General features: G+C 35.5%; 1 protein-coding gene across 2 annotated transcripts in view; it reads left to right on the forward strand.

Moving 5' to 3' along the window:
- The window catches only part of MON2 (MON2 homolog, regulator of endosome-to-Golgi trafficking), a 128541-nt gene that overhangs the window by 92453 nt on the left and 9440 nt on the right, over window positions 1-26648 (forward strand). The window contains exons 26-32 of one of the 2 annotated variants that reach the window (XM_015152194.3): window positions 1822-2444; window positions 6906-7049; window positions 7683-7700; window positions 7990-8118; window positions 12800-12990; window positions 20226-20286; window positions 22325-22448. In XM_015152194.3, coding sequence (XP_015007680.2) covers window positions 1822-2444; window positions 6906-7049; window positions 7683-7700; window positions 7990-8118; window positions 12800-12990; window positions 20226-20286; window positions 22325-22448 — 1290 coding nt within the window. The remainder of the gene's footprint in view (window positions 1-1821; window positions 2445-6905; window positions 7050-7682; window positions 7701-7989; window positions 8119-12799; window positions 12991-20225; window positions 20287-22324; window positions 22449-26648) is intronic. The other variant, XM_015152196.3, reaches the window with a different exon arrangement.

A 26648-nucleotide genomic window follows, 5' to 3' on the forward strand; every position in this document is an offset into this window, starting at 1 on the left:
AAAATTCTGTGTTTTTATTGTATGTAAATTTTACTTCTTTTTTTTTAAGATAGAGTTTCGGAGTTTCACTCTTGTTGCCCAAGCTGGAATGCAGTGGTATGATCTCGGCTCACTGCAACCTCCGCCTCCTAGGTTCAAGTGATTCTCCTGCCTCAGCCTCTGAGTAGCTGGGATTATAGGCGCCTACCACCATGCCCAGCTAATTTTTTGTATTTTTAGTAGAGACATTTAGGTTTTATCATGTTGGCCAGACTGATCTCAAACTCCTGACCTAAGGTGATCCATCCGCCTTGGCCTTCCAAAGTGCAAGGATTATAGACATGAAGCACTGGGCCCAGCCCTCAATTTTTAATAAAAAGAATATGGTGGGGAAAGATGCATATAACTAGGCAGGTGTTACGGTTTGTCCAGAGTAGGCAGGTTATACCAGACCTACTTCAAGCTTTTCTGTTAACCAACTGTTTTCTCAGGAATTTGGGGTTTATCCCTTTTTTAAAAAAATCTGGTCATTTATCACCTTTCCAAAGTGAAAGTTCTTAAACTTTGATTATTTATTTTACATGTTTCATAGCCTACTTATGTTGTACTGCTTTGGAAAATATCAACTTTCCTAATTTTTTACATCATTTTAATGTAGGTATGTGGATAATAATCCGTGTTATTAACAAAGCCATTAGGCTTGTTTGCTGTAGTAAAAAGATCTGGCTGGACATGGTGGCTCATGGCTGTAATCCCAGCCCTTTGGAAGGCTGAGGCAGGAGGATTGCCTGAGCCCAGCCTGGGCAACATGGTGAAACCCTGTCTCTACAAAAAATACAAAAATTAGCCAAGTGTGGTAGTGAGCATCTGTTGTCCCAGCTACTCAGGAAGCTGAGGTGGGAGGATCTCTTGAGCCCAGGAGTTCAAGACCAGACTGGGCAACATAGCAAGACCCCATTACTACAAAAAAATAATTTAAAAACAGATTAGCCAGGCATGGTGGCATGTGCCTGTGGTCCCAGCCACACTTGGGAGGCTGAGATGGGAGAATCACTTGAGCCCAGTGAGCCATGATCATACCACATGATGCTCTAGCCTGGGTAACAGAGTGCGATACCATCTCTTAAAAAAAAAAAGAAAAAGAAAAAAATTCTGCAGCTCTAAAATAATTTAAATATGAAAACTAAAGTATAAAGTTAAGATTTATATGGAATGCGACATAGTTTATCTTAAATATTTAGACCAATAAAAAACATGTATTATACTGTCCTAAGTTACAACTTTTCCAATGATTCTCTGATTAACAATGAGAACGTCTTACTTAATAATTAATAAAGGTAGATGGATAGACTGAAGATGTTACTGAAATGCTTTTGTTTCAACCTCATTATTTTTCTGTTCTCCTTAGGCAGAAGTTCTGGGAAATTGTATAAATATGTATAAGTACATACATATTTTGGGGTTTAAAATTTTTTTTTACTTCAGTAGCTTTTGGGGTACAAGTGGCTATTGGTTACGTGGGTGAATTGTATAGTGATGAAGTCTGAGATTTTAGTGCACCCATCACTTACCTGAGTTTTGTTTTTAAGATTGAAACGTTATTTGATATATCCGTCATCCTCTTCTTGGTGCCCTTTGTTCCTATATCTGAAAAATTTTTTATCGGATTTCTAGGTTGTGATAATTTTAATTCCCATTGTTAGTATCTTAGTACCTAGTCATATATTTTTCAGTTCTGTAGGATTTTAAGCAGAAAAATTAAGCAAATATGCTTTCAAGTGTCTAATATTAAGAGAAAATTTGGTCACTTTTATAATAGTTTTTCTTCTATTCCTAATATAGGAGATTTTTCAAGAGCTTGGGATGTTCTTCTTGACCATATACAATCAGCAGCACTCAGCAAAAACAATGAAGTGTCTCTGGCTGCTCTGAAAAGCTTCCAGGAAATTTTACAGATTGTGTCCCCTGTCAGAGACTCGGATAAGCCTGAGACACCGCCTGTAGTTAATGTACCTGTGCCTGTTCTTATAGGGCCCATATCGGGCATGAGCAGGCCATTCGTAAGAACAGATTCCATTGGAGAAAGACTTGGAAGATATAGTAGCTCTGAGCCACCCATTGTTACTGATGAGCTTGAAGATTTGAATCTATGGTGGGCTGCGTGGAATACCTGGTATAGAATTGGATCTGAAAGTACTAAGCCTCCTATTACTTTTGATAAACTAACCTTTATTCCTAGCCAGCCTTTTCTTACAGCCTTAATTCAGATATTTCCAGCTCTCTACCAACACATAAAAACTGGTTTCAACATGGATGACTTGCAAAAGTTGGGAGTCATATTGCACAGTGCTATTTCAGTCCCAATAAGTTCAGATGCATCCCCTTTTATTCTTCCATCTTATACCGAAGCAGTTTTGACAAGTTTACAGGAAGCTGTACTTACAGCTTTAGATGTTCTCCAAAAGGTAATATTATTTTAGTGGCTATCTAAGTATTAATGCATATAGTTCTCTGAAATTTTTTGTTTTGCTATATATTTGCAGGGATAAATTTTTATCATCAAGATTGTTTTATATGTATACTTTGGGACAAACTGAGGATTGTCAAGATCTAGGTATTTTGAAAACTTGTGGTTTTCTGATGTATTTTGAAAGGTAATTCATGTATGTTTTGAATCTTAAAGAAGCTGCCTGCATCCTCATGTTTCACTTCACCAGGATTTTTGGTTTGTCCATGCAAGTCTTCACAAGAGGATATAATATTTGGAATAAAAGTTTTAGTAAAGTACTTTTATAATTAGAAAATTGATAAGCAGTGGGATTTTTTAAAATCTGTGCTTAAATTTAGCTCTGAAATTATTGAAAGCCTATATTTAAAAAAAGAAATTTATGAAAAGTATTTTTCCTCACAGTTTTTAAAGAGATTTATTTTTACTGTGTGTATTTTGTTATTGCAAAAAAAAACTATTCACACAAACATCTAAAATTATAGAGCAAATTCAGATTAGCAAGCAAGACTAGATCAAATTCAAAGTGTTTTTTAGAGTATCAAGAAAAATTGATAGCACAATTCACAGTCATCAAAATGCTAAGCAAAAATTGCCAACTGAGTAGCCAGCCATTCCAACAAAGTAAAGACATTCTAATAAGATTGGAGTAAATCTAGATTTTGATCACACATGTTATAAGTAACCATTTGTGTAGTGTAAATTAGATTTCTAATTAACTGCATCTTACCCAACTGGAATGATAAAAATTTTTCACAGTAAGAATTTCTACTGTACCATGATACCTCCTAATTACCTCTGGAAGAAGGTTAGCTGAGCAGCAGTTCTTGAACTGTTTAACCCTAGTTGTGTTGTGCAGGAAATGTGAGGAAACTAAAAATAAAAGACTCTGGCATTTAAAAAAAATTCAGTGTAGGGATATTGGTTTTCTACAATTGAACTCAAAATACCCATCTTTATTTTCAATGGGGAAGAAAAGTAGCCTGTCAGTAATTACCCACCCTGTCCTTGGACATGCAAATAAGTTGTTTATAGACTTCAGGGGATGGAAGAGTTATCCTATCAGAAAAGAAAATAAGACATAGGCCTTTTGAGATACCCGTAATCTGGTACTGTCATTCAGATCTTTGATTCAGGTTTTTATATATGTGTACAGGATAAACAAGAAACAACTTTTTTTTTTTTTTTTTTTCAGAAAAAAGTGTAAATTTTATTTTTAAAAACTCTGCTTTAGCAGTGAGAGGAAAAGTGGAATCATTTATCCCAACTACTGGTAATTTGTTCTGAGCTTTTAAGAGCTTTGAAAACAAAATATACCTTCAGTCTGAAACTTAGGAAGGGTTATTGTTGTTCATTTATATTATTTTAAAATTATTAATGTTCACACTAGCCATTGTTATGTTGTATGATTACCTAAATGATGTTTCGTAGACCTTGAATGTAAGATTTTTAATGGGTTTCTGTCCCCTAACAGAAAAACATATATTTTATTATCAGAGTGTTTTTATATTTTCTTCCACAGTTACGAGGAAATTTTAGCACAAGCCAAATTTACTTGCTTTTGGACTTTATCCTTAAACTAATAGTTATCCAGCAAAACATTTTATAGATAGAAAGCTATTTTCTTTCCTAAGAGAAAAACTGATTTTTGGTATCATGTTTTCTTTCTAAAGGGGAGCATTTATGTTGTTCTTCCTCAGTGCTTTTATATTGTTTAGGACTTCAAGTTCTCAGTCTTCTCTTTGTTCTCAAATCACCAGTTCCCCGCCAAGCTAACTTAGTTATATGTGCTAATTTATTTATTTATTTATTGCCAAGTTATTTTAGCATACGTAGAGGAGCTGGGAATTTAATTGTCTGCTTTCTGTATGTGCTGTACTGTAAGTCCTGAGGTCAGGAAACTGCATCTGTCTTATTTATTGCTAAACTTCTTAGTCAGATGGCTGGATACTGTATCTGCATTCATCACCAGGGCTGCCGGAGTTGCACTCTAGGAGACAATATCACATTGTATGTGAATGATGCCCTTGGAGTTGTGTAACAAAGCCCTGTCTTCTAAGCAGCATGGGCAAGTTTCTTAATCTTTCCGTACTTCAGCTTCCTCATCTATAAAGTAAAAATAATAAATCTACAACTTTTTGCTTGTTAAATGGGATATGTGTAAGGCACTTAGTGCCTGGCATGAGTTAAACATCCAGTAAATGTTAGCTGTTATTTTCATCATCAAGTTCTCTAGCAAAGGCCTTAGTACGTGCCAGGCACTGAAAAGATTATTGTTAAATGAGTTAGTAAGTGAAACCTTAAACAATATAAGAAATTAGGTGTTCAGTATTTTTTCTTGTCTTCAAATAGACAGCTTTCAAGGACTAATAGAAAATATTATCTAGATTGCTTATCAATTCTTAGCTTTTGGACTAAAATTTGTTATCAGGTTTAGTCTATAGATTTTTTTGATATTCAGATTTCAGAATACTGAAGAAAAGCCCATAAAAACTCCTTAGATGCAGTTTGTTGTTAAAAAATTATAGGTTCCAAATTATGCATTTTTAAAGTCCGAAAATTGCTCTATACATCAACTATAACACTATTAGTATGTTTTCTTATTATAAAGGACCATTGAAAATCAAAATGCGTAGTTAAAGTCATTAATTTGTGTTAAGATACTTACAAAGAAATTATAATACTTAGTTTTCTCAGGTACCCACCTGTGGTTTTTTGTTGTTGTTAGTCATTGAAAATAAAATAATTCACTTAGAGTAATTCAGTCTCTTTTTTCCACAGTAATTACTACGTGTTTACTTCTAGGAGTTAAGACCCAGCAAGAGGTTAATGAGGAAGAAAGTAGAACCATTACAAGCAGTCAGTAAAGAGAATTTTTAGAGTGCATAAATTTTACTATTCAAATTCTTCATTATTTCTGAGAAAAAAAATACTGAGACATGGTGTTAGATGTCTTTATACTACTTTCTTACATTATAATCATAGGACAATCAAACTTAGGTATGGGCAGTACTTGCATATCTACTTCATATCTCAGTGCAGTTTTATCTAAAAGTTCCATTAGAGCTAAATGGCTACATCTCCTCTCAGGGAAAATAAAACTAATATGTTATCTGATAAGCTAAAAGCCATGGAGTGCATAAAATAAACTTTGTACATACTGTTTTTTAATAAATTTTTTTAAAAAGTTAAATGGAGGCCGGGCGCGGTGGCTCAAGCCTGTAATCCCAGTACTTTGGGAGGCCGAGGCGGGTGGATCACGAAGTCAGGAGATCGAGACTATCCTGGCTAACATGGTGAAACCCCGTCTCTACTAAAAATACAAAAAACTAGCCGGGCGTGGTGGCGGGCGCCTGTAGTCCCAGCTACTCGGAGGCTGAGGCAGGAGAATGGCGTCAACCCGGGAGGCGGAGCTTGCAGTGAGCCGAGATGGGGCCACTGCACTCCAGCCTGGGTGACACAGCGAGACTCCGTCTCAAAAAAAAAAAAAAAAAAGTTAAATGGTTTGAATTTTGGTTTAGTATTTTAAGAGTACCTGCCCTCTCAGGCATAAAGTGATCATCCTTTTTGTCTTATAAAGCACAAGTATATTTTAGACACTTCATAAATAAGATTATTAAATATTTTTCTCAGAGAAAAATGAAGACTTAAACAAGAAAATATGAAAAGAAAAAATTTGTGTCTAGAAAAAACCCAATTTAAGTATTTTCAACACATTTGAAATAATTAAAATCTGCCGTCTCATGATACGCATTTTATTCTTTCTTCCTATCAGATTATTTGAAGTAAGAAACCTAGAGAAACTGGTTACTATTTATTAAAATGTTTTCTTATATTAAAATATTTTAATTTATTTTAAATCAAATCTATATATTTAGATACATTTTACATTAAATATACACAGCCCTGTTAAAAATTAATCCACACATTTCTTTTAGAAACAAATTTTCATAGATGACTTATTTTCCCAACTGCAACACACATGATTATTTGTTAAAGTTGGTAGACCAGGCATGGTGCAGAAATCAGATGTCATTTCAATGAACTGATATCACAGAATTTGAAGTCAGTGTCATCGTGGCCAGTGATACATTCTTAATGGCCTAATGGCTGTATTACTGAACAAATAATCAGATTGTAGAACCTGAGGACTGCCTGGGACTTCTCTTTCTTTGCCCTTTTTCTATTCTGTTAAGAAATAAATCACACTTTAAAACTCATTTTTTAGCTGATTAACAGTTTCAGCCTATACTTTATTCTATAACAGTTTAAAATAGTTTGTGCCCTTTAGGGCTTAGAAAAGATGGTATAATACATAAAATAAGACAGGTTTTAAGATTCTCTGGTTAAATATATATACAGTAAAGAGCTTATTGGAGTTCAGATTATGCATTCTAATGTTCTTATTTTGCTTTTATAGGCCATTTGTGTAGGACCAGAAAACATGCAGATCATGTATCCAGCTATATTTGACCAGTTGTTGGCATTTGTAGAATTTTCCTGTAAACCTCCACAGTATGGACAGCTGGAAACAAAGCACATTGCAAATGCAAAATATAATCAGGTAATTTCCTGTAAATTGTATTTACTTTGTAAGATTTCATGGCTTATAAATACAGATAGTTTCACTTAAGATGGACTTTGATTATCTCAGAAAAGGATACTTTTCACTCACAAATATATTTACACATGTCTGTTAGCAGTTTAAGCTGAACAGAAATATTGTTTGGGAAAATAATTCTGTGTTCTTTTTCTCCTCATTTATGACTTTCCTCTTCCAACTGGTTCTTCAGAAAGCTTGGCCTTTCATATTACTCTGCAGTACATCTTTCTTGAGAAATATAAGTTCCTTTGTACTTCTTTCTTGGTTGCCCCATCCCAATACAAAACAGCATCTAAATTCCTAAGTCTAATCTTACTTAAAATAGATACCTGCCATGCAAGATGAAGAAACTGCTTGTACTAAATAAGAAGTTGTACACTACTGGTGTGAAATTTAGTTGGATTTTACATGAAATATTTTTATAGCCATAGTTGGCAAATTTTAACTTTGTTTAAGTAAATTTCTGAATGCATGCACATGCTGATTTTGTTCACTCAATATAAAAATTATAATTTTATATCATCCGAAAGTAGTTTTAATATGTATTAACTTTTCTCATTCTATTTGTCTTGCAACACAATGGAATCACAATAGATCCAACTATTTGCACCGGTGAGTTAAATTTCCTAAAATTGTCCTAACGTATTGGCAACAAATAAAGTACATCTTTCCCGGTTCTTGGTAGAATGCTCTATGTGCTTTTTCAAATAGTTTTAATTTTTTCCTGGCTGAAAATTATTTTTTTCATGAAGTACATATCTCTTTGAAAACTTTGCATGTAATATAATCTGACCTAAAACTAAGGCCTGAACTTTAAGACAAAGATGCTTTCTCTTTGAAAACAATATGATTAATTTAATCTCGTTTATTTTTAACTGCATGTGAAAATATTACTTTCTAGGCGGAATGGGTAGCCTTGAATTATGTGCCGTTTGCTGAAAGGTCTTTAGAAGTAGTTGTGGATTTATACCAAAAAACAGCGTGTCACAAAGCAGTGGTGAATGAGAAAGTGCTCCAGTATATTATTAAGGTATCTTTTTTTCATTTCGACACTTTCATTAGATTGTGAGAACATTATTGAAATTATTCCTTAGGTAATATATTATCATTATATTGGGATAGATGGAAAATACAATTTGTATTATTATTTGTAGTAACTTTTCTCCAATATTCATGAATTGTATTTAGCAAGCCATTTTTCTAAAAGTTCTTTTTAGTGAAAAATATTTTAACATAAGTGTGCATTAAATTTGTTACAGTTCTTACATTTTCCCACATAACCCGATGAGAGGATTTCTTAGGACAATATTCCTTAAGGTTCAAGGTTGATGAGCATTCAGGGAGAAATTCACAATGCAGCCCATAAACTTAACTGAACATGCATGCTGACTTTTTTAAAGCCACTTTTTTAGTGTATAGACAGCCATTTAAAAGATTCTTGTTGATTGTGTTTCGTTCCTCTAAGGCTTATTTCTTGTTTTTCCCTATGTTTTGAAGGACTAGCCCTAAACCTTGTTCTTCCTCTAGCATGTGGATGTACCTTATGTTGATCATATAAATACCAGACCAACTTGAGCTGTCTTCTTTCAAGACTCATCTATCCCCACCTTTCTTCATTGGTGATTTTTTTCATTTTTCTTTCAGCATCTTATGCAAGGATTATTAAGCCTTGGATACTACAAGAATTTTCTCTCAACTGTACTTACTATTCAAATTGTCATCCTCTTTCAACTTTCCTTTGTTTCTATGTCCCTTAAATAATCTGTGGCCTTCACCTAGTCACCACTCACTCTTCGCCTATTGTGTGTTGGCTTATGTCCATATTGCTCTACAGAAACTGCTTTCTTAAAGTTACAAAAGACCAAATCTTCACATTCTCAGTCCTTCTCTAATGATTTATCTTCCCTATAGCATAGTACTGGCCTTCTGAAAGCTGAGCTTTCTGAAAGCTCTTTCTTCCCTTGACTTTTATGATACTTTTCTCTCCTCACTGCTTACCTTACCAAAGCTATCCTCTCTCTTCATTTATTGAGCATATTTTTAAAGCATCTTTCTACAAGGTACTAGCAATTTTAAAATGAATAAAATCATTCTTACATTTAATAATTCAATATAGAGAATAAAGAAAGGCAAACAAGTGATAATACAGTATGTTAAGTGCTAGGTAAAGACCATAGTGGAGGCTTGGCAGATTGACCTATCTGAGCATGTTTCTTATCTTTAAAAGAAGGATAATACCAATACTACTTACATGTCTTATGTATAATAAGAGAATCCATTGAGATACAGCATTTAACGACGCTTGCCAAGTAGTCAGTGCTGAATAAAAATTGAGTTCCTCTGAAAGACAAAAAACTAAGTCAACTGCTGAGGGGATTTGGGCAAGAATTAATAGAGATGACACTTGAAAGAGTTAAGAGTTAGGTCAAAAAGGGGGAGACAGGTATTATAGGTAAATTAAACAGTGTAAAAGATCATGGTATATTTTTAAGAAATGTTGAGAAATTTAGTTCGGGACCTGGGATATGTCTGAAAAAATAACTGTTGGTCTTCTAAGCCATCATAAGATCAGACTTTATTCTTTAACCATTGAAGGATTAAACACTAAAGAGTAATATAAATCAGGTTGTGTGTGTGTGTTTTTTTTTTTTTAGACAGAGTTTTATTCTGTCACCCAGGCAGGAGTGGAGTGGCATAATTATAGCTTACTGCAGCCTCAAGCTCCTGATCTCATGTGATCTTCCTGCCTTAGCCTCCCAAGTAGCTGGGACTACCACCACCCCCAGCTGATTTTTAGATTTTTTATAGAGACTGGATCTTGCTATATTGCCCAGGCTGGTCTCAAACTCCTGGCCTCAGGCAGTCCTCTAACCTTCTCCCAAAGCACTAGGATTATAGGTGCGAACCACTGTGCCTAGCGTCAGTTTATACATACACACACACACATATATACATACATACATACATACATACATACACATTTTTTTCTTTTTTTTTGAGACAGAGTCTTGCTCTATTGTCTGGGCAGGAGTGTAGTGGCTCAGTCACTGCAGTCTCCACCTCCCGGGTTCAAGCAATTCTCCTGCCTCAGTCCCCTGAGTAGCTAGGAATACAGGCGCACACCACCACGCCTGGCTAATTTTTGTATTTTCAGTAGAGATGGGGTTTCACCGTGTTGGCCAGGCTGGTTTTGAACTCCTGACCTCAAGTGATCCACCCACCTCAGCCTCCCAAAGTGCTGGGATTAAAAGCATGAACCACCATGCCCAGCCACTCAGTTTGTATTTTTAAAGAAGTTAAATGATCTCTTTTCTATAATCCCATTTCATTGATGCCACTTACCACATTGTTTTGTGGTTAATTGGACAAGGCTCTTTCTTCAAAATTGTGAACCTTGTGGTGGCAGGTAATTACTGAGCACGTGCTGTATACCACTGCCTGTTTAGTTGTGTAAACATTTTTAAAAATAAAATGTATAAATTGAATGGATCTGCTATGCTTAATGTTTTTCTTGATTTTAATAAAATATCAATTGCAGTAGCAAACAATACTTTTCTTTCATCTTTGCTTGAGTTATAAAATGTAAACTCAAAATGGCCCATATATCATTTAGTATTCTTTTGGTTGCAAATGACATACACTCAGGCTCTGACTAAGCTTTAACAATAAAGGGAACTCTTGGGCATGCTTGATTGAAAAATTCAAAGATAGAGGAAGGGCTTTATGACTAGTTGATCCAGTGGTTCAGCAGTATCATCAAAAACCACATTTCTTTCTCTAGAAAGTTCTAAGAATTGACCATATCGTTTGTTTCTCTTCAAAGCTGTAGGCCAGTAACAGGATTATATGTCCAATAGGAAGAGCGAGGAAGAGAGGGAGAGCGAGAGAGACAGAGAGAGTGTGTATGTTCATGCATACACACATTCACACACTTCTTCTTAAGTTCCTAAAATTAATTTTTAGTGGATCAGCTTTGGTCCCATACCCACTCTTGAACCAATGATTATGGCCAGGGAAATTGATTGGATTCATTGGCTTAATCAACTTACCATCTCTTTGCCTGAATTCCCAAACTGGAAGTAGGGATAGTTCCTCCTAAAGCACATGGATTATATGGAGGTGGAAGGAGGGGAAGGGGATAAATAGATTCTGGGTGTGCTAATTATCTGTTAGTGAAGGCATATTTCATGCTAATATGTAATGGTTAATATGTATACTGTATGAGTATTCAGTAATAATTTGTGTGGAAGATGATATTTGGTTTTATATCCTTGAAATATGAAAATGTTTCTACTCTTTCTTAGACCAGAATTTTTATGTAAAAGCAGAATTTTTACTCTAATGCAAATTGCCTGACAGTATGCCAAAACTGTTTGTCAATGGTGCTCTGTGTTAGTTCTTTATGAAGTTTTGGTCAGTCTAGTGTTCTGATTGCCAGATGGAACTGTGATCAGAGAAATTCATTCTGAACCACCACATTAGTTCTTTTAATGAATAAAAGCCACCAATCTCAAAAGTTGATCAGTTGAAAATATAAGTCACTATACTTAGTCACTATATATCTAGTTATTGTACATAATTCAAATGCTCTACTCCTGTACCCTCAATGGTCAAATCTTAAATTATCAGTTTTACTGAACTATTTGGAGAAGGAAAAAAGTACACAAAAGTATTAGAGTAGGATATAAAATTCAAATAATTTTACAGATAGAACGTACAACTTCAAAGTATTGACATTTTATGCTGTGTTTACTCTTCCCTCACCATTAGTTGGAAAATACAGTCATGTACTGCTTAAGGACCGAGATACGTTCTGAGAGATGCATCATTAGGCCATTTCATCGTTGTCTGAACAGCATAGTGTACTTACACAAACCTAGATAGTATAGCCTACTTCACATCCATGCTATATGGTCTAACCTATATATGTGGCAGATGACTGTATAAGCAATATTGACCCTTTGCAGATGGGATATCCACATCAGCCAAATTATTTTTTGCTGGAAGAAATATGGCAGAATTTTCTTTTTCTTTTCTTTCTTTCTTTCTTTTTTTTTTTTTTTTTGACACAGAGTCTCACTCTGTCGCCAGGCTGGAGTGCAGTGGCGTGATCTTGGCTCACTGCAACATCCACCTCCCGGGTTCAAGCGATTCTCTGTCTCAGCCTCCCGAGTAGCTGGGATTACAGGTGTGTGCCACCACACCCAGCTAAGTTTTGTATTTTTAGTAGAGATGAGGTTTCACCATGTTGGCCCAGATGGTCTTGATCTCTTGACCTCGGGAACTACCTGCCTTGGCCTTCCAAAGTGCTGGGATTAAAGGCTTGAGCCACTGTGCCCAGCCAGAATTTTCTAATTCCATAACGTCAGGTTAATAAAAGCTACAGAATTGTGTTTCCTACTCTTAACTGTTCGGATACTATCCCTGTTATTAATGATGAAAAACTGAGATTCAAAAATGTTATTTATTTAGGCTCATTGTTTATAAGATAGAGATAGGATTTAAAAGTATATCTTTCCAGGCAGTATTTGAGGACCTTTCTGGGAATTGACCTTTCTGGGAAATAACCTCATTTTTTAAATGAAAATACAGTCCTTTTTAAGATGAAAATACCTATGCTATTTTTTTCTCTGCTGTAGTTTTTCTTACGTAATTAAAATTGTGTGTGTATGTTTTAATTAATGCTTATATTAAACTGTCTTTATTTTCAGACTCTTAGGGTTCCTCTCAGTTTGAAGTATTCCTGCCCTTCTGAAAGCACATGGAAACTAGCAGTATCCTCTCTCCTCAAAGTTCTTTCTATTGGGCTACCTGTCGCCCGGCAGCATGCTTCTTCTGGAAAATTTGACAGTATGTGGCCAGAACTAGCCAATACTTTTGAAGATTTTCTCTTTACTAAAAGGTCAGCTCATTCATTTTAAAAATTAAGACAATCTTTCAAGAAGTGGCACATTATATCTTCAGTTGCTCTAAAAACAGTTGTCTTTATTCATTAACAAAGTAATTGATTATTAAGGTTGCTAGATTGTATTAAAAACACCTGGATTAGCCATTTATCCATTGGGTACATTATCCATGAACAATGGAGATTTTTGCTTTTTGTATTATTTTTAGTTATAAGACAGGAATATCATATATAAAACAATACGAATGCATCATATTTAAGCATTTTAACTTAATAAAACTAAGACGATTCATTTTTTAATTTGATGCCCATTGAGCATTACAAGAGAAAAACAATGTTAGAAAATCAGTGCATTACCAGAATAAATCGGATGAGTGGCAATATAATGATCAGCTCTTTAAGATGTTTAGATTTGTCAGGGAATAATAATTTTCATTTTATGGTATCTAATTTAAAGCTTGTATTTAGGATGCTATTTTGACCCCTCACTGAACTACTTACTGTAGGATGATTGGAACACAGACTACGTTTTTTGAATGAAGAATTTGCTGAGGTCCACCTAGAGCTGTGCTATTCAGTACAGTAGCAATCACTGGTTACAAATGACTAATTAAAACCAAACTTTAAATAAAATTAAAATTTTCTTCAGTCTCTCTAGGCATGTTTTAAGTACTCATTGCCGTGGGTGACTAGCAGCTGCCACACTGGGTAGAGCAGATTATTGGACATTTCCATCATCACAGAAAGTTGTGTTGGGCAGGACAGATCTAAAGCGTGCCCTTTTACTAAATGTGGACTTGTCTGTAATAGCTGTAATAACCAGGCATTATTTAATCCTTCTAGCACAAGTAATTATCCTTTGTGTTACAATGGTGAAATTCTTTTCTGATACAGAGCCTTGCTCTGTTGCCCAGACCCAAGTGCAGCGGTGTGATCAGAACTCGCTGCAGCCTCGACCTCCCAGACTCAAGCAATCCTCTCACCTCAGCCTCCTGAGCAGCTGGGACCACAAGTTCATGCCACTACACCTGGCTAATTTTTAAAATTTTTTGTAGAGATGGAGGGTCTCACTATGTTGCCTAGGTGTCTTGAACTCCTGGGCTCAAGTGATCCTCCCACTTCGGCCTCACAAAGTTCTGGGATTACAGACATGAGCCACTGCGCCTGGCCAATTTTTTAAATGTTTGTATCCATCAATCATTTTTTGATATTGTAGAATAATACTGTGTACTGCTAAATAACTGTTTAACATTATTAGTTTGAAACCACTTAAATTACGGGTGTGATGTAGTTGAAGAAAAAACTACATTGGCATATGGATAATGATTGAGTCCACAACAGAATGAATTAACTGAAAAAAATTTTCTTTACTATTCTAATATGATTTAATTATTCAGTAAAGAAAATTTCTGGCCGGGCACGGTGGCTCAAGCCTGTAATCCCAGCACTTTGGGAGGCCGAGATGGGCGGATCACGAGGTCAGGAGATCGAGACCATGCTGGCTAACACGGTGAAACCCCGTCTCTACTAAAAAATACAAAAAGTTAGCCGGGCGAGGTGGTGGGCGCCTGTAGTCCCAGCTACTCGGGAGGCTGAGGCAGGAGAATGGCGTGAACCCAGGAGGCGGAGCTTGCAGTGAGCTGAGATCCGGCCACTGCACTCCAGCCTGGGCGACAGAGCGAAACTCCATCTCAAAAAAAAAAAAAAAAAAAAAATGTCTAGGGTGCAGAAGATTAACTTGCATTTCCCCTATAAAAGTTTGTCTTGTATTTCAGAATTTAAAATAATAATAGGTGATCCTAATTTCTGTCTTGCAAGTGGTCAGACTTTGTTTTGTATTTTATATATTTTTCACTTCTAGAAATGTTATTGATACCAATGTAAGCATATTGTGTTTCTGAAGGAAAAATTATATGCACTCATAAACTATATTCAAACAAATTATGTTTTCATCTTTAAAATAACTCTGAAAATTTGAGTTCCTTCATAGACATAAGAACCTGAGTCACTTAATTTGTGTCAAGCACAAAGGTTGAGAAATTTAAATTTTTCCTTTTACTTTCTAATTTTCTATATATGCTTAATGCCCCGTTAACAAATTGAATAAGCTTTCAGATCAGCTTTTTTTTTTTTTTTTTTTTTTTGCAATGAGTAAAACTTCTTTAAAGTATTGCTTTCCCTAGCCAGATGTGGTGACACACCTGTAATCCCAGCTACTTTGGGAGGCTGAGGTGGGAGGATTGCTGAAGCCCAGGAGTTCAAATCCAGCCTGAACAACATAGCAAGATCCTGTCTATATATAAAAAAAGTTTTTCTATGTAAAATAATATTTTATATAATTTTGTATCAATGCAGTTGTATACTTTCATTTAAAATTTTGGCTCTAAATTTAGAAGTTTTTGTTTGCTTGTTTTTGTTTTTCTTGAGACAGTTTTTCTGCCATCTTCCTTATTCTTGAGTTTCTTATTAAATATTCTTCACTTTCTGGACTTTATTCTTATTTTATTAAATCTCGTTTTCCGGAGAGTTTTTTTAATATAGAAAAGTGAACACTGGAACCAACGGCCAAATAATAGTATTGTACATAATTTTGTATCAATGTAGTTGTATAATTTCATTTCAAATATTTTGCCTGATTATGGCTCTACTTATCTTAAAGGTTTGAATATGTTTGGTGTGTTGGAAAATACATTACTTAAGAAGCAGCCAGCATAGTGGATAAGAGCATTGGCTTGGCAACCAGACTACCTGGATTCAAATCCCAGTAGTACTGCTTTGTACTGCTTTTTAGACAAGTTATTAAACATTTCAGTGACTCATTTTTCTCACTGTTAAATGTCAGTAGTAATGCTGCCTAACTTATAGGGTTATTGTGAGGATTAAATCATTTAAAATGAGTGAATGCTTAGAATAGTACCTGGCATGTAAGTACTCTAAAATGCTTGTTACCGCTATTATTGTCATTAATGTTTTTTCTTACTTTTAGAAAAGGTGACATTATACATGTTAATTCCTATGAAACAACTATATTTTAAACCAGAATTCTAAAGGCCAAAACTCTAAATAACTGAGACTTAGAAATTTAGCTCTAAATTTGGAGGTTTTTGTTTGTTTGTTTTTATTTTACTTGAGACAGTGTCTTGATTTGTCACCCAGACTGCAGTGAAGTCGCATGTTCATGGCTCACTGCAGCCTTGACCTCCTGACCTCAAGTGATTCTCCCACCTCAGCCTCCCTTGTAACTCAGACTATAGGCGTACATCACCACACTCAGCTAATTTTTGTATTTTTTTGTAGAGACGGGATTTTGCCATGTTGCCCAGGCTTGGAGTTACTTTTAATGGCTAAAAAATAATAAAACTTCTAAATTCAGCTCTCAAGTAACACAGCATCAGTATTCCAAGTTATGGTTATTCTAGTTATAGACTGAAGCTTTCTACTCCATGGAGTAGTTGATGAACACACTAAATTGAGAGTCAGGAGACCTGTGACCTGGTTCTGACTTGCTGTCTACTTTCTGTTGATCATGAGCTGGTCCTTTCCCATCACTAGGCATTATTTTCTTTATTTGAAAGACAAAAAGAAGGCCAGCCGGAGTGTGTAATCCCAGCACTTTGTGAGGCCAAGTTGGGAGGATTGCTTGGGCCCAGGAGTTCAACACCAGCCTGGGCAACATAGTGAGACTCCGCCTCTACAAAAAAATTTTAAAATTAGCCAGGTATGGTGGCGTGTGCCTATAGTCCCCACTACTTGGGATGCTGAGGTGGGATGATTGCTTGAACCCGGGAGGTTGAGATTGCAGTGAGCTGTGATTGTGCCACCGCACTCCAGCCTGGGCAACAGAGTGAGACCCTGTCTCAAAAAAGAAAGATGAAAAGTTATTTGTTAGAGTAATTGTAAAGGTCCTTGAATGTTTTTAAACAGCCTTTTTAACTTACAGCTTATATTGGATAAAGCCAGTTTAGTTTTTGTTTCATAGATCAAAAATACTTTAAAGCTCAAATAGAAAGCTTTTATTGGTCAGTTGATACTAAAAATGCAGTGTTAAGAGAACTTAAAAACCATGTACATTTTCACAGTTTCATGAGAACAGGTTTTCTCTTTGTTTTTGTTTTCTAAATGACTGATAACTTTGGAGGTCATAAACTTTTAGATTTTAAACTTTACTTAATGCCACATATGTACTATGTTCTATAGCTGAAGTTTATCAGTAGTATTTGAACAGTAGCAAGATTATTTTGGAATGTTGCTTGGAATGGCAAGACTTAATGAATTTAAATAAGACTGATACTTGATCATTTTTTTATATTGGTACCTTTATAAATCCTTTAACCTAATTAATATATACTCTAAGACTTTAAGAATAAACATCTCTCTCTCTCTAATATTCCCCAACCTTTTTGATCTGCAAGATGCTTTGGCAAGGGAATACAATAACACAGAAACTACAAATAAAATCAACTAGAAGAAAAGAAAGCCTTTGCATGTCATTGAGAGCTATTATAAGTAAACAGTTTAAGAGAAAGAAAAAGTCAAAGTTGAAAAACATAAGGACTGCAATTTGGTAAACACTTGAAGTCTATTAGAAATTCATTCAGCCAACTTTAAATACCAAAACATGGTAGTTATCAAAGGAGACACAGTGGGTGAGTGGGAAGTTATACAATTAATGATCTGTGGACCTTACATTAAAAATCACAAAGGACTGTGCAAAAGAATTGAAAACACATGTTCACACAAAAACTTGGACACTAATGTTCACAGCAGTGTTATTCATAGTAGCAAAAAAGTGAAAGTAACCCAAATGTTTATCAACTGCTGTATAGATAAATTGAATGTAGTATATTCATACAGTGGAATATTTTTCAGCCATAAAAAAGGATGAAGTGCTAATGCATGCTCTAACATGGATGAACATTTAAAACATAATGCTAAGTGGAAGAAACTAGACACAAAAGGCCATATATTGTATAATCTTGTTTATGGGATATATGCAGAGTAACAAATCCGTAGAGACAAAGTAGATTTATGGTTCCCAGGAGTAGGGGGAAGGGAGATAAGGGGAGTGATTCCTTATGGGTACAGAGTTTTTTTGGGGGGTGATCAAAATGTTCTGGAATTAGAAATGGTGATGTTTGTACAACTTTATGAATATACTAAGGAACACTAAATTGTATCTTTTAAAAGGGTAAATTTTATAATATGTAGATTATATTGCAACAAAAATTTTAATATGTCATACAGAGAGAACTGACAAAAAGTACAAATAACACTTTATCAGTTTGAAGGCTCTTTTTTATTTTAAAGAAAGATTCGTGAAAATAAATTTTTAAAGATTACTGTAGTTTTCAAATTTAAGGAATTTAAGATCTTACATGGCTCATTTGTAACTTGCAGTATTGACCATTGCCCCTTTAACTTATGCATAAATTCTGTTAATCAGCATTTTTAAAGCTCAATCGATGTTTTTGATATGTTTGCTAGTTATAAATTAAATAACTATTATTCAGTTTTTAGTTTTATATGCTACTCTCTTCCCTCATCATATGATATCTTAAAAATCTAGTTCAGTGTTTCTGGTATATGATCCAAATAGTATTAATATTATTAATGTGTGTTGAAATAAACACACTAATATACCTTAGCACATGCTGTACACACTAAAAGTATTAATATTATTAGTGTGTATATTTCTATAACATGGAAACATACTATAATATAGAAACAATATAGAAACACTGAACTATAATATAGAAATATACACACTAATAATATAGAAACATACACACTAATAATATTATTTTTTTGCTTCTTCATTTTTTGTTGATAATCAACTCATCCTTAGTTACCTCCACCATCATCACAAATCTTTTAATATTACTAAGCCCTTACCTTCCTTGGTTATAAATTAAACACAACTTTTGTCTCTAGAGATGCAGATATAGTCTGTGAAGCTGCTTTGATGGCAGTGATTGTGAAATTCTTCTGATTGGTTCAGGTTTGGGTAAATTTCTTTCAATTTTTTCCTCTAGTTCCTACTACTGATTTATAGTTAGCTTAGGACTTGGACACCAGAATCTAACTAAGTTCCATGAGAAATGGACTGAGTCTATCTTGTTCACAGCTAGATCTTGAACACCCAAGAATATAATACCTGATGCAAAGTAATTGGTACTCAGTAGATATTTGTTGAATGAAAAATGTCCAAATCAATGAAACCACAGTCTGATGCCCATATATTCCTGTATATAAAATTGTATATTATACTTAATATACAGAAGTATATATTAAACCTAAATGTTCTAATACTATTTTTACATCTACAACATAAAAAAGAATAATGTAGGCTCAAATGTCACATAAATCTAGGTTTAGATTGTGGCCTCATCATTTACTTAAAGTGTGTTCTCGGGCATATTAGTAGGCATTCTAAGTTTCAGTTCCCTCTTCTGTTGATTATGTAATAATTACTACATGGAATTGCTATGGGAGATTAATATAAATAAAGCTCATAGTACAGTGGCTGCCTAACTTTTTAGCTGTCATTATTCTAACAGTTATTACTATCCTATTCTAAACTGTTTTTAAATAGTATCTTGCTGTTTTTTTAACTTTATGTCCATTTTAATGTTCACTCTTATGAGCCACAGTCTGGAATCCACCACCTTGGTTCTCTCAGAACTATTGATTTCCTTTGTTCTTGTTGGAACAATTTTCTGCTTTAGAAAATCTGCATCAGTCCTCTTCTTTACAGATTTTCTCTCTTTATTGTAAAGATCTTTAATCCATTGTATTTGTTACAAATTAATGACTAATGGACTGTCTCTGAGTGAATAATTCAGCAGCTTCACTAAGGCTCTCTCAAATAACCACCAATATAAGTGAATTCAAGTAACACCACAATGGTAACTTCTGCTCTGCTGCAGATGATATATCTTTACCTTTCATTGTTTTTTCATTCATAATATCGAAAGAAGTTTAGTTCTACAGATTTTATTTAGTTCAAGATTGGACCTAGTGTTTTTGTAGTTAGAGTATCATGTTTGTAATTCGCTTAATAGTTTAAACTAATTACTTTAATTTATAATATTACTCTTCTAAATAAATAATAATGCCCCAACCTGGGTTGGAAGACATAATTTTTTGACATTTGAATACTGTTTATCTATTTTGTTTGTATTTGCAGGGAATATTTTATCTTTAAAAATCAAGTATTTTGTTTATTTTTTTAGCATACCTCCAGATAATCTCTCCATTCAAGAGTTTCAAAGAAATGAAAATATTGATGTCGAGGTAAGGAAGCTATTTAAAATGTTTTCCTGTGACCATTTTTGAAACCAAATAGTAAAAGTGTTTGAACTATACAGTTGCTGAAAGAATAAAGTAATAGGTTAAGATTAAAACTGAAAGCATTAAAACTCTTACAGGTTAAATGTTGATGTTTAAAGGACTGACATTTTAAAAGTGACTTCCTTAGATTTGTTATAGTCTTGTGCTTTGTGCATGTTGTCCCAATACTTATTAATACTTCATTTAATACATGTAAAAAGAGTTGATTCAGTGAAATAAATCCATCAGTCAGGGGGCATGTATTTGAGAGCTTACTCTGCAGTTTGACATACCAGATGTTTCTGGTTCAAATTAATCAGTTGCTTGAATTTTTCAATTTTTAATCATCTGTATATACAGCCTATGGAATTCTTAAAGCAAATAGTGTTTTTTAAAGAATGTATTTTGAGGCCAGGCGCAGTGGCTCAAGCCTGTAATCCAAGCACTTTGGGAGGCTGAGATGGGCAGATCCCAAGGTCAGGAGATCGAGACCATCCTGGCTAATTCGGTGAAACCCCGTCTCTACTAAAAATACAAAAAATTAGCCGGGCGTGGTGGCGGGCACATGTAGTCCCAGCTACTCAGGAGGCTGAGGCAGGAGAATGGCGTGAACCCGGGAGGCGGAGCTTGCAGTGAGCCGAGATCACGCCACTGCACTCCAGCCTGGGCGACAGAGCGAGACTCTGTCTCAAAAAAAAAAAGAATATATTTTGAGGCTGGGAATGGTGACTCATACTTGTAATCCTAGTGCTTTGAGAGGCTGAGGCAGGAGGATTGCTTGAGACCAGGAGTTTGAGACCAGCCTATGCAACATAGCAAGACACCATCTCTACAAAAAAAAAAAAATTTAAGTTAATTGGGCATGGTGGTTCACACCTATAGTCCTAGTTACTCGGGAGACTGAGGTGAGAGGATCACTTGAGCTCAGGAGTTGGAGGCTTCAGTGAGCTACGACTGTACCACTGTGCTTCAGCCTGGGCAACAGAGCAAGACCCTGTCTCTAAAAAAATAAAAGTAAAAAAATAAGAAATATATTTTAAGGATTGTAAATGGAATTTAAATAAGCAGTTCTTGTGGTTGTGGATTTTTTTGTTGATGGTTAGGGTTTGGGAGGTTTTTTTTCTTTAAGTGGGATAGAGGAACCGTAATATACATTTGGCCGGGTGCGGTGGCCCATGCCTGTAATCTCAGCACTTTGGGAGGCAGAGGCGGGCAGATCACGAGGTCAAGAGATCAAGACCATCCTGGCTAACATGGTGAAACCTCATCTCTACTTAAAAAAAAAAAAATTAGCCGGGTGTGGTGGTGGGCCCCTGTAGTCCCAGCTACTCAGGAGGCTGAGACAGGAGAATGGCGTGAACCGGGAGGTGGAGCTTGCAGTAAGCCGAGATCACGCCACTGCACTCCAGCCTGGGCAACAGAGCGAGACTCCATCTCAAAAATAAATAAATAAATAAAATATACATTTAAAATGCATAGGCATTATATGGAAACAAAATATTGCCTTTTGTGCCATTACTGTATTAAAGCTCTTGTGGACTTTAAAGGGCAAAATAACGTACTACATGTTAGAAATAAACTATTTGACAAAAATGAATATAACTTTAATTTCTCTTACAGCTGGTAGTTTTTGGTTATAAAAAGTGATTTAAATGTTATTCTTAATCCTATTTTGAATATTTTAATTCTAACATGGGTAAATTTTCATATGCTGACTATTTTTCTCTAGAGCCCTATTTGCAGTTATCATGCTGAAGATCAACATTTGTCCAAATAGTAAACAGTTATGGTACTATTTTCTATTAAAGTTACTAAGACAGATGAGAGAAACAGATTAGTAGTCATCCTGTATGCTAACATTAAAATGTTTGTGTACTTCTTTAAAGGAGAGTTCTTTAACTGATTTTCATTTAAAGTAAAATTTAAATTTTACTCTAGAAATTATTTTAGTCAGTCTCTTTCAAGGAAAACAATACATTTGCATTTGCCCCTTTTGTTTTAGGTAGTTCAGCTTATCAGCAATGAGATACTACCTTATGCCAATTTTATTCCTAAGGAATTTGTTGGTCAAATAATGACAATGCTTAACAAGGGCTCAATACATTCTCAGTCATCTTCATTTACAGGTATGTTATTTTAATTTTTTTTAAGTATTAAAAAGTATTGAAGTACTTTTGAAGAAACTGACAGTAGAAATGTTCAACCTATGATTTTGGTAATGTAAACTGAAGAATGGTAAGGTGATTTTTAGGATTGTAATATAGAACTAAGCTTTATGAGGAGAAATGTTATGACATGACTATTCTGTGGAATAGAATGTTTTTATTCCATGTTTCTATTCTGTGGAATCTGATATATGATCAGAAACACTGAACTAAATCTTTTAAATATCATAATTGCAAACTGTGAAGAATTAAATTGCAGAGCACTTTGTGGAATCCATGGATGTCACTGCAGGCTGACACAAGTTACCAGTTTTGTGAAGTCATAGATTGGAAAGGAATATAAAAATATGAATGTATATTCTGCCACTTAGCAGTCAATTAACTTCTGAGTCTCAGTTTTGTAACCTTTAAAATGGAGATATTAATACCATCTTCTCAGGACTATAAATTACAGAGTTCGTTTAAAAAAATAAGATGCCTCAACATTTTTTAAGGGAATTAACATTTACTCAGTGCCAACTATGTACAAGATACTGTGCTAGAATGTTATCTCATTTCTCAGAACATTTCTGTGAGGATAGGTACGACCATATTATAGGAAAGAAAATTGATTTAGAAAGGTTGAAAAAATAAATTGCTCACAATCTTAGGACTAGAGGCCAAATTCATGCTTAAAAAAGAACTACATGCTTCTTTTCATGATGTAATGCTGCCTTAATTGGGAACCGATATATAAATTACTGTTTGTTATTAATTCTCTTTTTCTAAACCTGAGCTCAAGTCTTAAATTGTGGCATCAGCCAGGTGCAGTGATTCATGCCCATAATCCCAGCATTCTGGGATCGCTAGGTGGGATCCCAAGGTGGGAGGATTGCCTGAGGCCACGAGTTTAAGACCAGCCTGGGCAGCATAGTGAGACTGCCTCCATCTCTACAAAAAGTTTTAAAATTAGCTGGGCATGGTGACACATGCCTGTAGTCCTAGCTACTCAGGTGGCTGAGGTGGGATGGCTTGAGCCCAGGAGGCTGAGAGGACAGAGTTATGATTGAACCACTGCATTTTAGAGTGCACTCTGGGCAACAGACCAAGACTCTTGTCTCATATATATGTATATATGATTTTAAAACTACACTTTGGGAGGCCAAGATGGGCAGATCACTTAAGGTCAGGAGTTCAAGACCAGCCTGACCAACATGGTGAAACCCTGCCTCCACTAAAAATAAAAAAATTAGCCGGGTGTGATGGCATGTGTCTGTTATCCCAGCTACACAGGAAGCTGAGGCAGGAAAATTGCTTGAATCCGGGAAGCAGAGGTTGCTGTGAGCCGGGATCACACTACTGTGCTCCAGCCTGGGAGATAGAGCAAGACTGTCTCAAAACGAAAAAAGAAAAAAAAAACAAAACTATAAATTTGTGCCATGTAGATCGTTAATCCTCAGAATTTACTAGAGCCTTAACTAGCTTCTCCTATTTTGTGCTGCGCATTTTAAAGAGCATTCTTGTGTACAGTTTGACCACTAGATGTCTCTCATACTGCTTACTTCACATACTAGGTTTTTTTTTTAGCCCAGTTTTTAAAACTGGCCTGGTAAAGTACGGGTTTAGCAAAGATGAGAATCTCATGGGGAAAATTTTAAAGCCCATTTATCTTAACGTAGCAAACTTTTTATTATTAAGAGTATGCGAAAATATTTAATTTTTAATAAAATACACATTAAGAACAATATTCACAATTAGGCATAAATGTTCAAAGTTAAATAAGGGCTGTTGAGTTACCAAGTATACTTTTCCTGGCAGTTTTCTGATTATATATCTTGCTATTTATAGTATTAAATTTACCAAGACAAGAAAGGTGCATGGACATTCTTTCAGTGACTTTGCCATATGACGCATGTCTTCTCAGCATTAACTTGGAGTTTTCTAACACCTGGGAAAGCTTCATGTGTGAGTCCTTCACCACCACAACAATGCTCCTGCTCATTCCTCTCATCAGACAAGGGCAATTTTGCAAGAGTTTCAGTGGGAAATCATTAGGCATCCACTTTACAGTTGTAATTTGGCTCCTTTTGGTTTATTTTTGTTTCGGATCTTAACATACCATGGAAGGACAGCCTTTTTCTTCAGTTAATAGTGTAAAAAAAATAGCATTGACATGGTTAAATTCCCAGGACCTCAGTTTTTTACAGATAAACTAAATGGCTGGTATCCTCGCTTACAAAAGTGTCTTGAACTTGATTGAGCTTATGTTGAGAAATAAAGTTTGTAGTTTTCATTTAAAAAAAAAAAACTTGGAGTTTTCCTTAAACATATACATACAAAACGGTTCCTTGCTAAACAAGGCCAACCTGTAAACACAGAGGTTCCAGTGATGATTGGCCTTTTGCTTTTAAGTATGATCTGATAGTCAGAGCTCACAGACATTTGAGGAAATTCTCTAACACAAAAGAGAAAGACCAAAACGAATGAAGAGGGAGTAAAAGACATTGGGAGGAAACAGATAAAATGCACAGTCACTGAAAGCATAAAACTACAGTTAGGATGATCAAAGAGATAAAAGACTACAGCAATGAAACAATTTTAAAATGCTACATAAAAGGAGCAGTAGAAAAAGAAAGAAGGCTGGGCATGGTGGCTCCCAGCATTTAGGAGGCCGAGGCAGGAGGCTTACAGGAGTTTGAGACCAGCCTAAGCAACATGGCAAAACCCCATCTCTGCAAAGAATACAAATATTAGCTGGGCGAGATAGTACATGACTGTAGTCCCAGCTACTTAGGAGGCTGAGGTGGGAGGATCACCTGAGCCCAGGAGAACAAGGCTGCAATGAGCTGTGATTGCGCCACTGCACTCCAGCCTGGGTGACAGACTAGAGACTCTGTCTTTTTCAAAAACAAAAAAACAAGAAAGAACTCATAGAAACTAAAGATGTGATGACAAGTTTAGTGAAAGGTTGAAAGGAGAAGTAAAATGAATCCAAGGAGTCTAACATCTGACAAAGAGAGAACAAAGAAAATCTAAGAGAAGGAATTATCAAGGAAATAAACTGAAGAACTGAAGAAAAAAACTTCCGGATTAAAAATAGTGCCAAAAACAGTGAAAGAAAAAAGACCCACAGTCAGGCATGTCATTATGAAATATCAGAATACCTGGGATAAAGATAAGACCCTAAAAGATTTCAGAAAGAAAAAAAAAAGTTCAGTACAAAAGACATTAGAGGCCAGGCACAGTGGCTTATGCCTGTAATCCCAGCACTTTCGGAGGGCAAGACGGGTGATCACTTGAAGTCAAGAGTTCAAGACTATCCTGGCCAACACAGTGAAACCCTGTCTCTACTTAAAAAAAATACAAAAATTAGCCAGGTGTGTGCCTGTAGTCCCAGCTACTCGGGAGTCTGAGGTGGGAGGATCTCTTGAACCTGGGAGGCGGAGGTTGCAGTAAGCTGAGGTCATGCCACTGCACTCCAGCCAGGGCAACAGAGTGAAGACCTTGTCTCAAAAAAAAAGAAAAAAAAACACACACACACACACACACAAAAACAGACATTGGAATTCTCAGAGGCAGTATTGGATGCTAAAAGACATTGAAGCAGTTGTAAATGGAAAGGACTTTTAACATGGAAGTTCCATGTTAAAAACTCATACTGTTGGCCAAGTATGAGTGTAAAACAGTAATTCTCCAATTTCAGCATGCATCATAATCAACCAGAGGATAAGCAATTGCTGAACTGTACCCCTGAATTTCTGATTCAGTAAGACTGGGTGACATGTGAATTTACATTTCTAACAAGTTTTCTGGTAATGCTGATGCTGCAGGGTACCTTTTTGAGTACCATAATATGTGACATTTTCAGAGGTACATGCTCTCAAAAGTTTTACTTCTCATTCATTCATTCTTAGAAAGCTACTTCAAAATATGCTCTGTAAAAACAAAGTGGTAAACCAAGGAAAATCAGGCATGAGGCTGGGCGCTGTGGCTCACGCCTGTAATCCTAGCACTTTGGGAGGCCAAGTGGGTGGATCACGAGGTCAGGAGATCAAGACCATCCTGGCTAACACAGTGAAACACCGACTCTACCAAAAATACAAAAATAGCTGGGTGTGGTGGCACGTGCCTGTAGTCCCAGCTATTCAGGAGGCTGAGGCAGGAGAATTACTTGAACCCAGG

Source organism: Macaca mulatta, chromosome 11, assembly GCF_049350105.2.
Source record: "Macaca mulatta isolate MMU2019108-1 chromosome 11, T2T-MMU8v2.0, whole genome shotgun sequence".
Lineage (NCBI taxonomy): Eukaryota > Metazoa > Chordata > Mammalia > Primates > Cercopithecidae > Macaca > Macaca mulatta.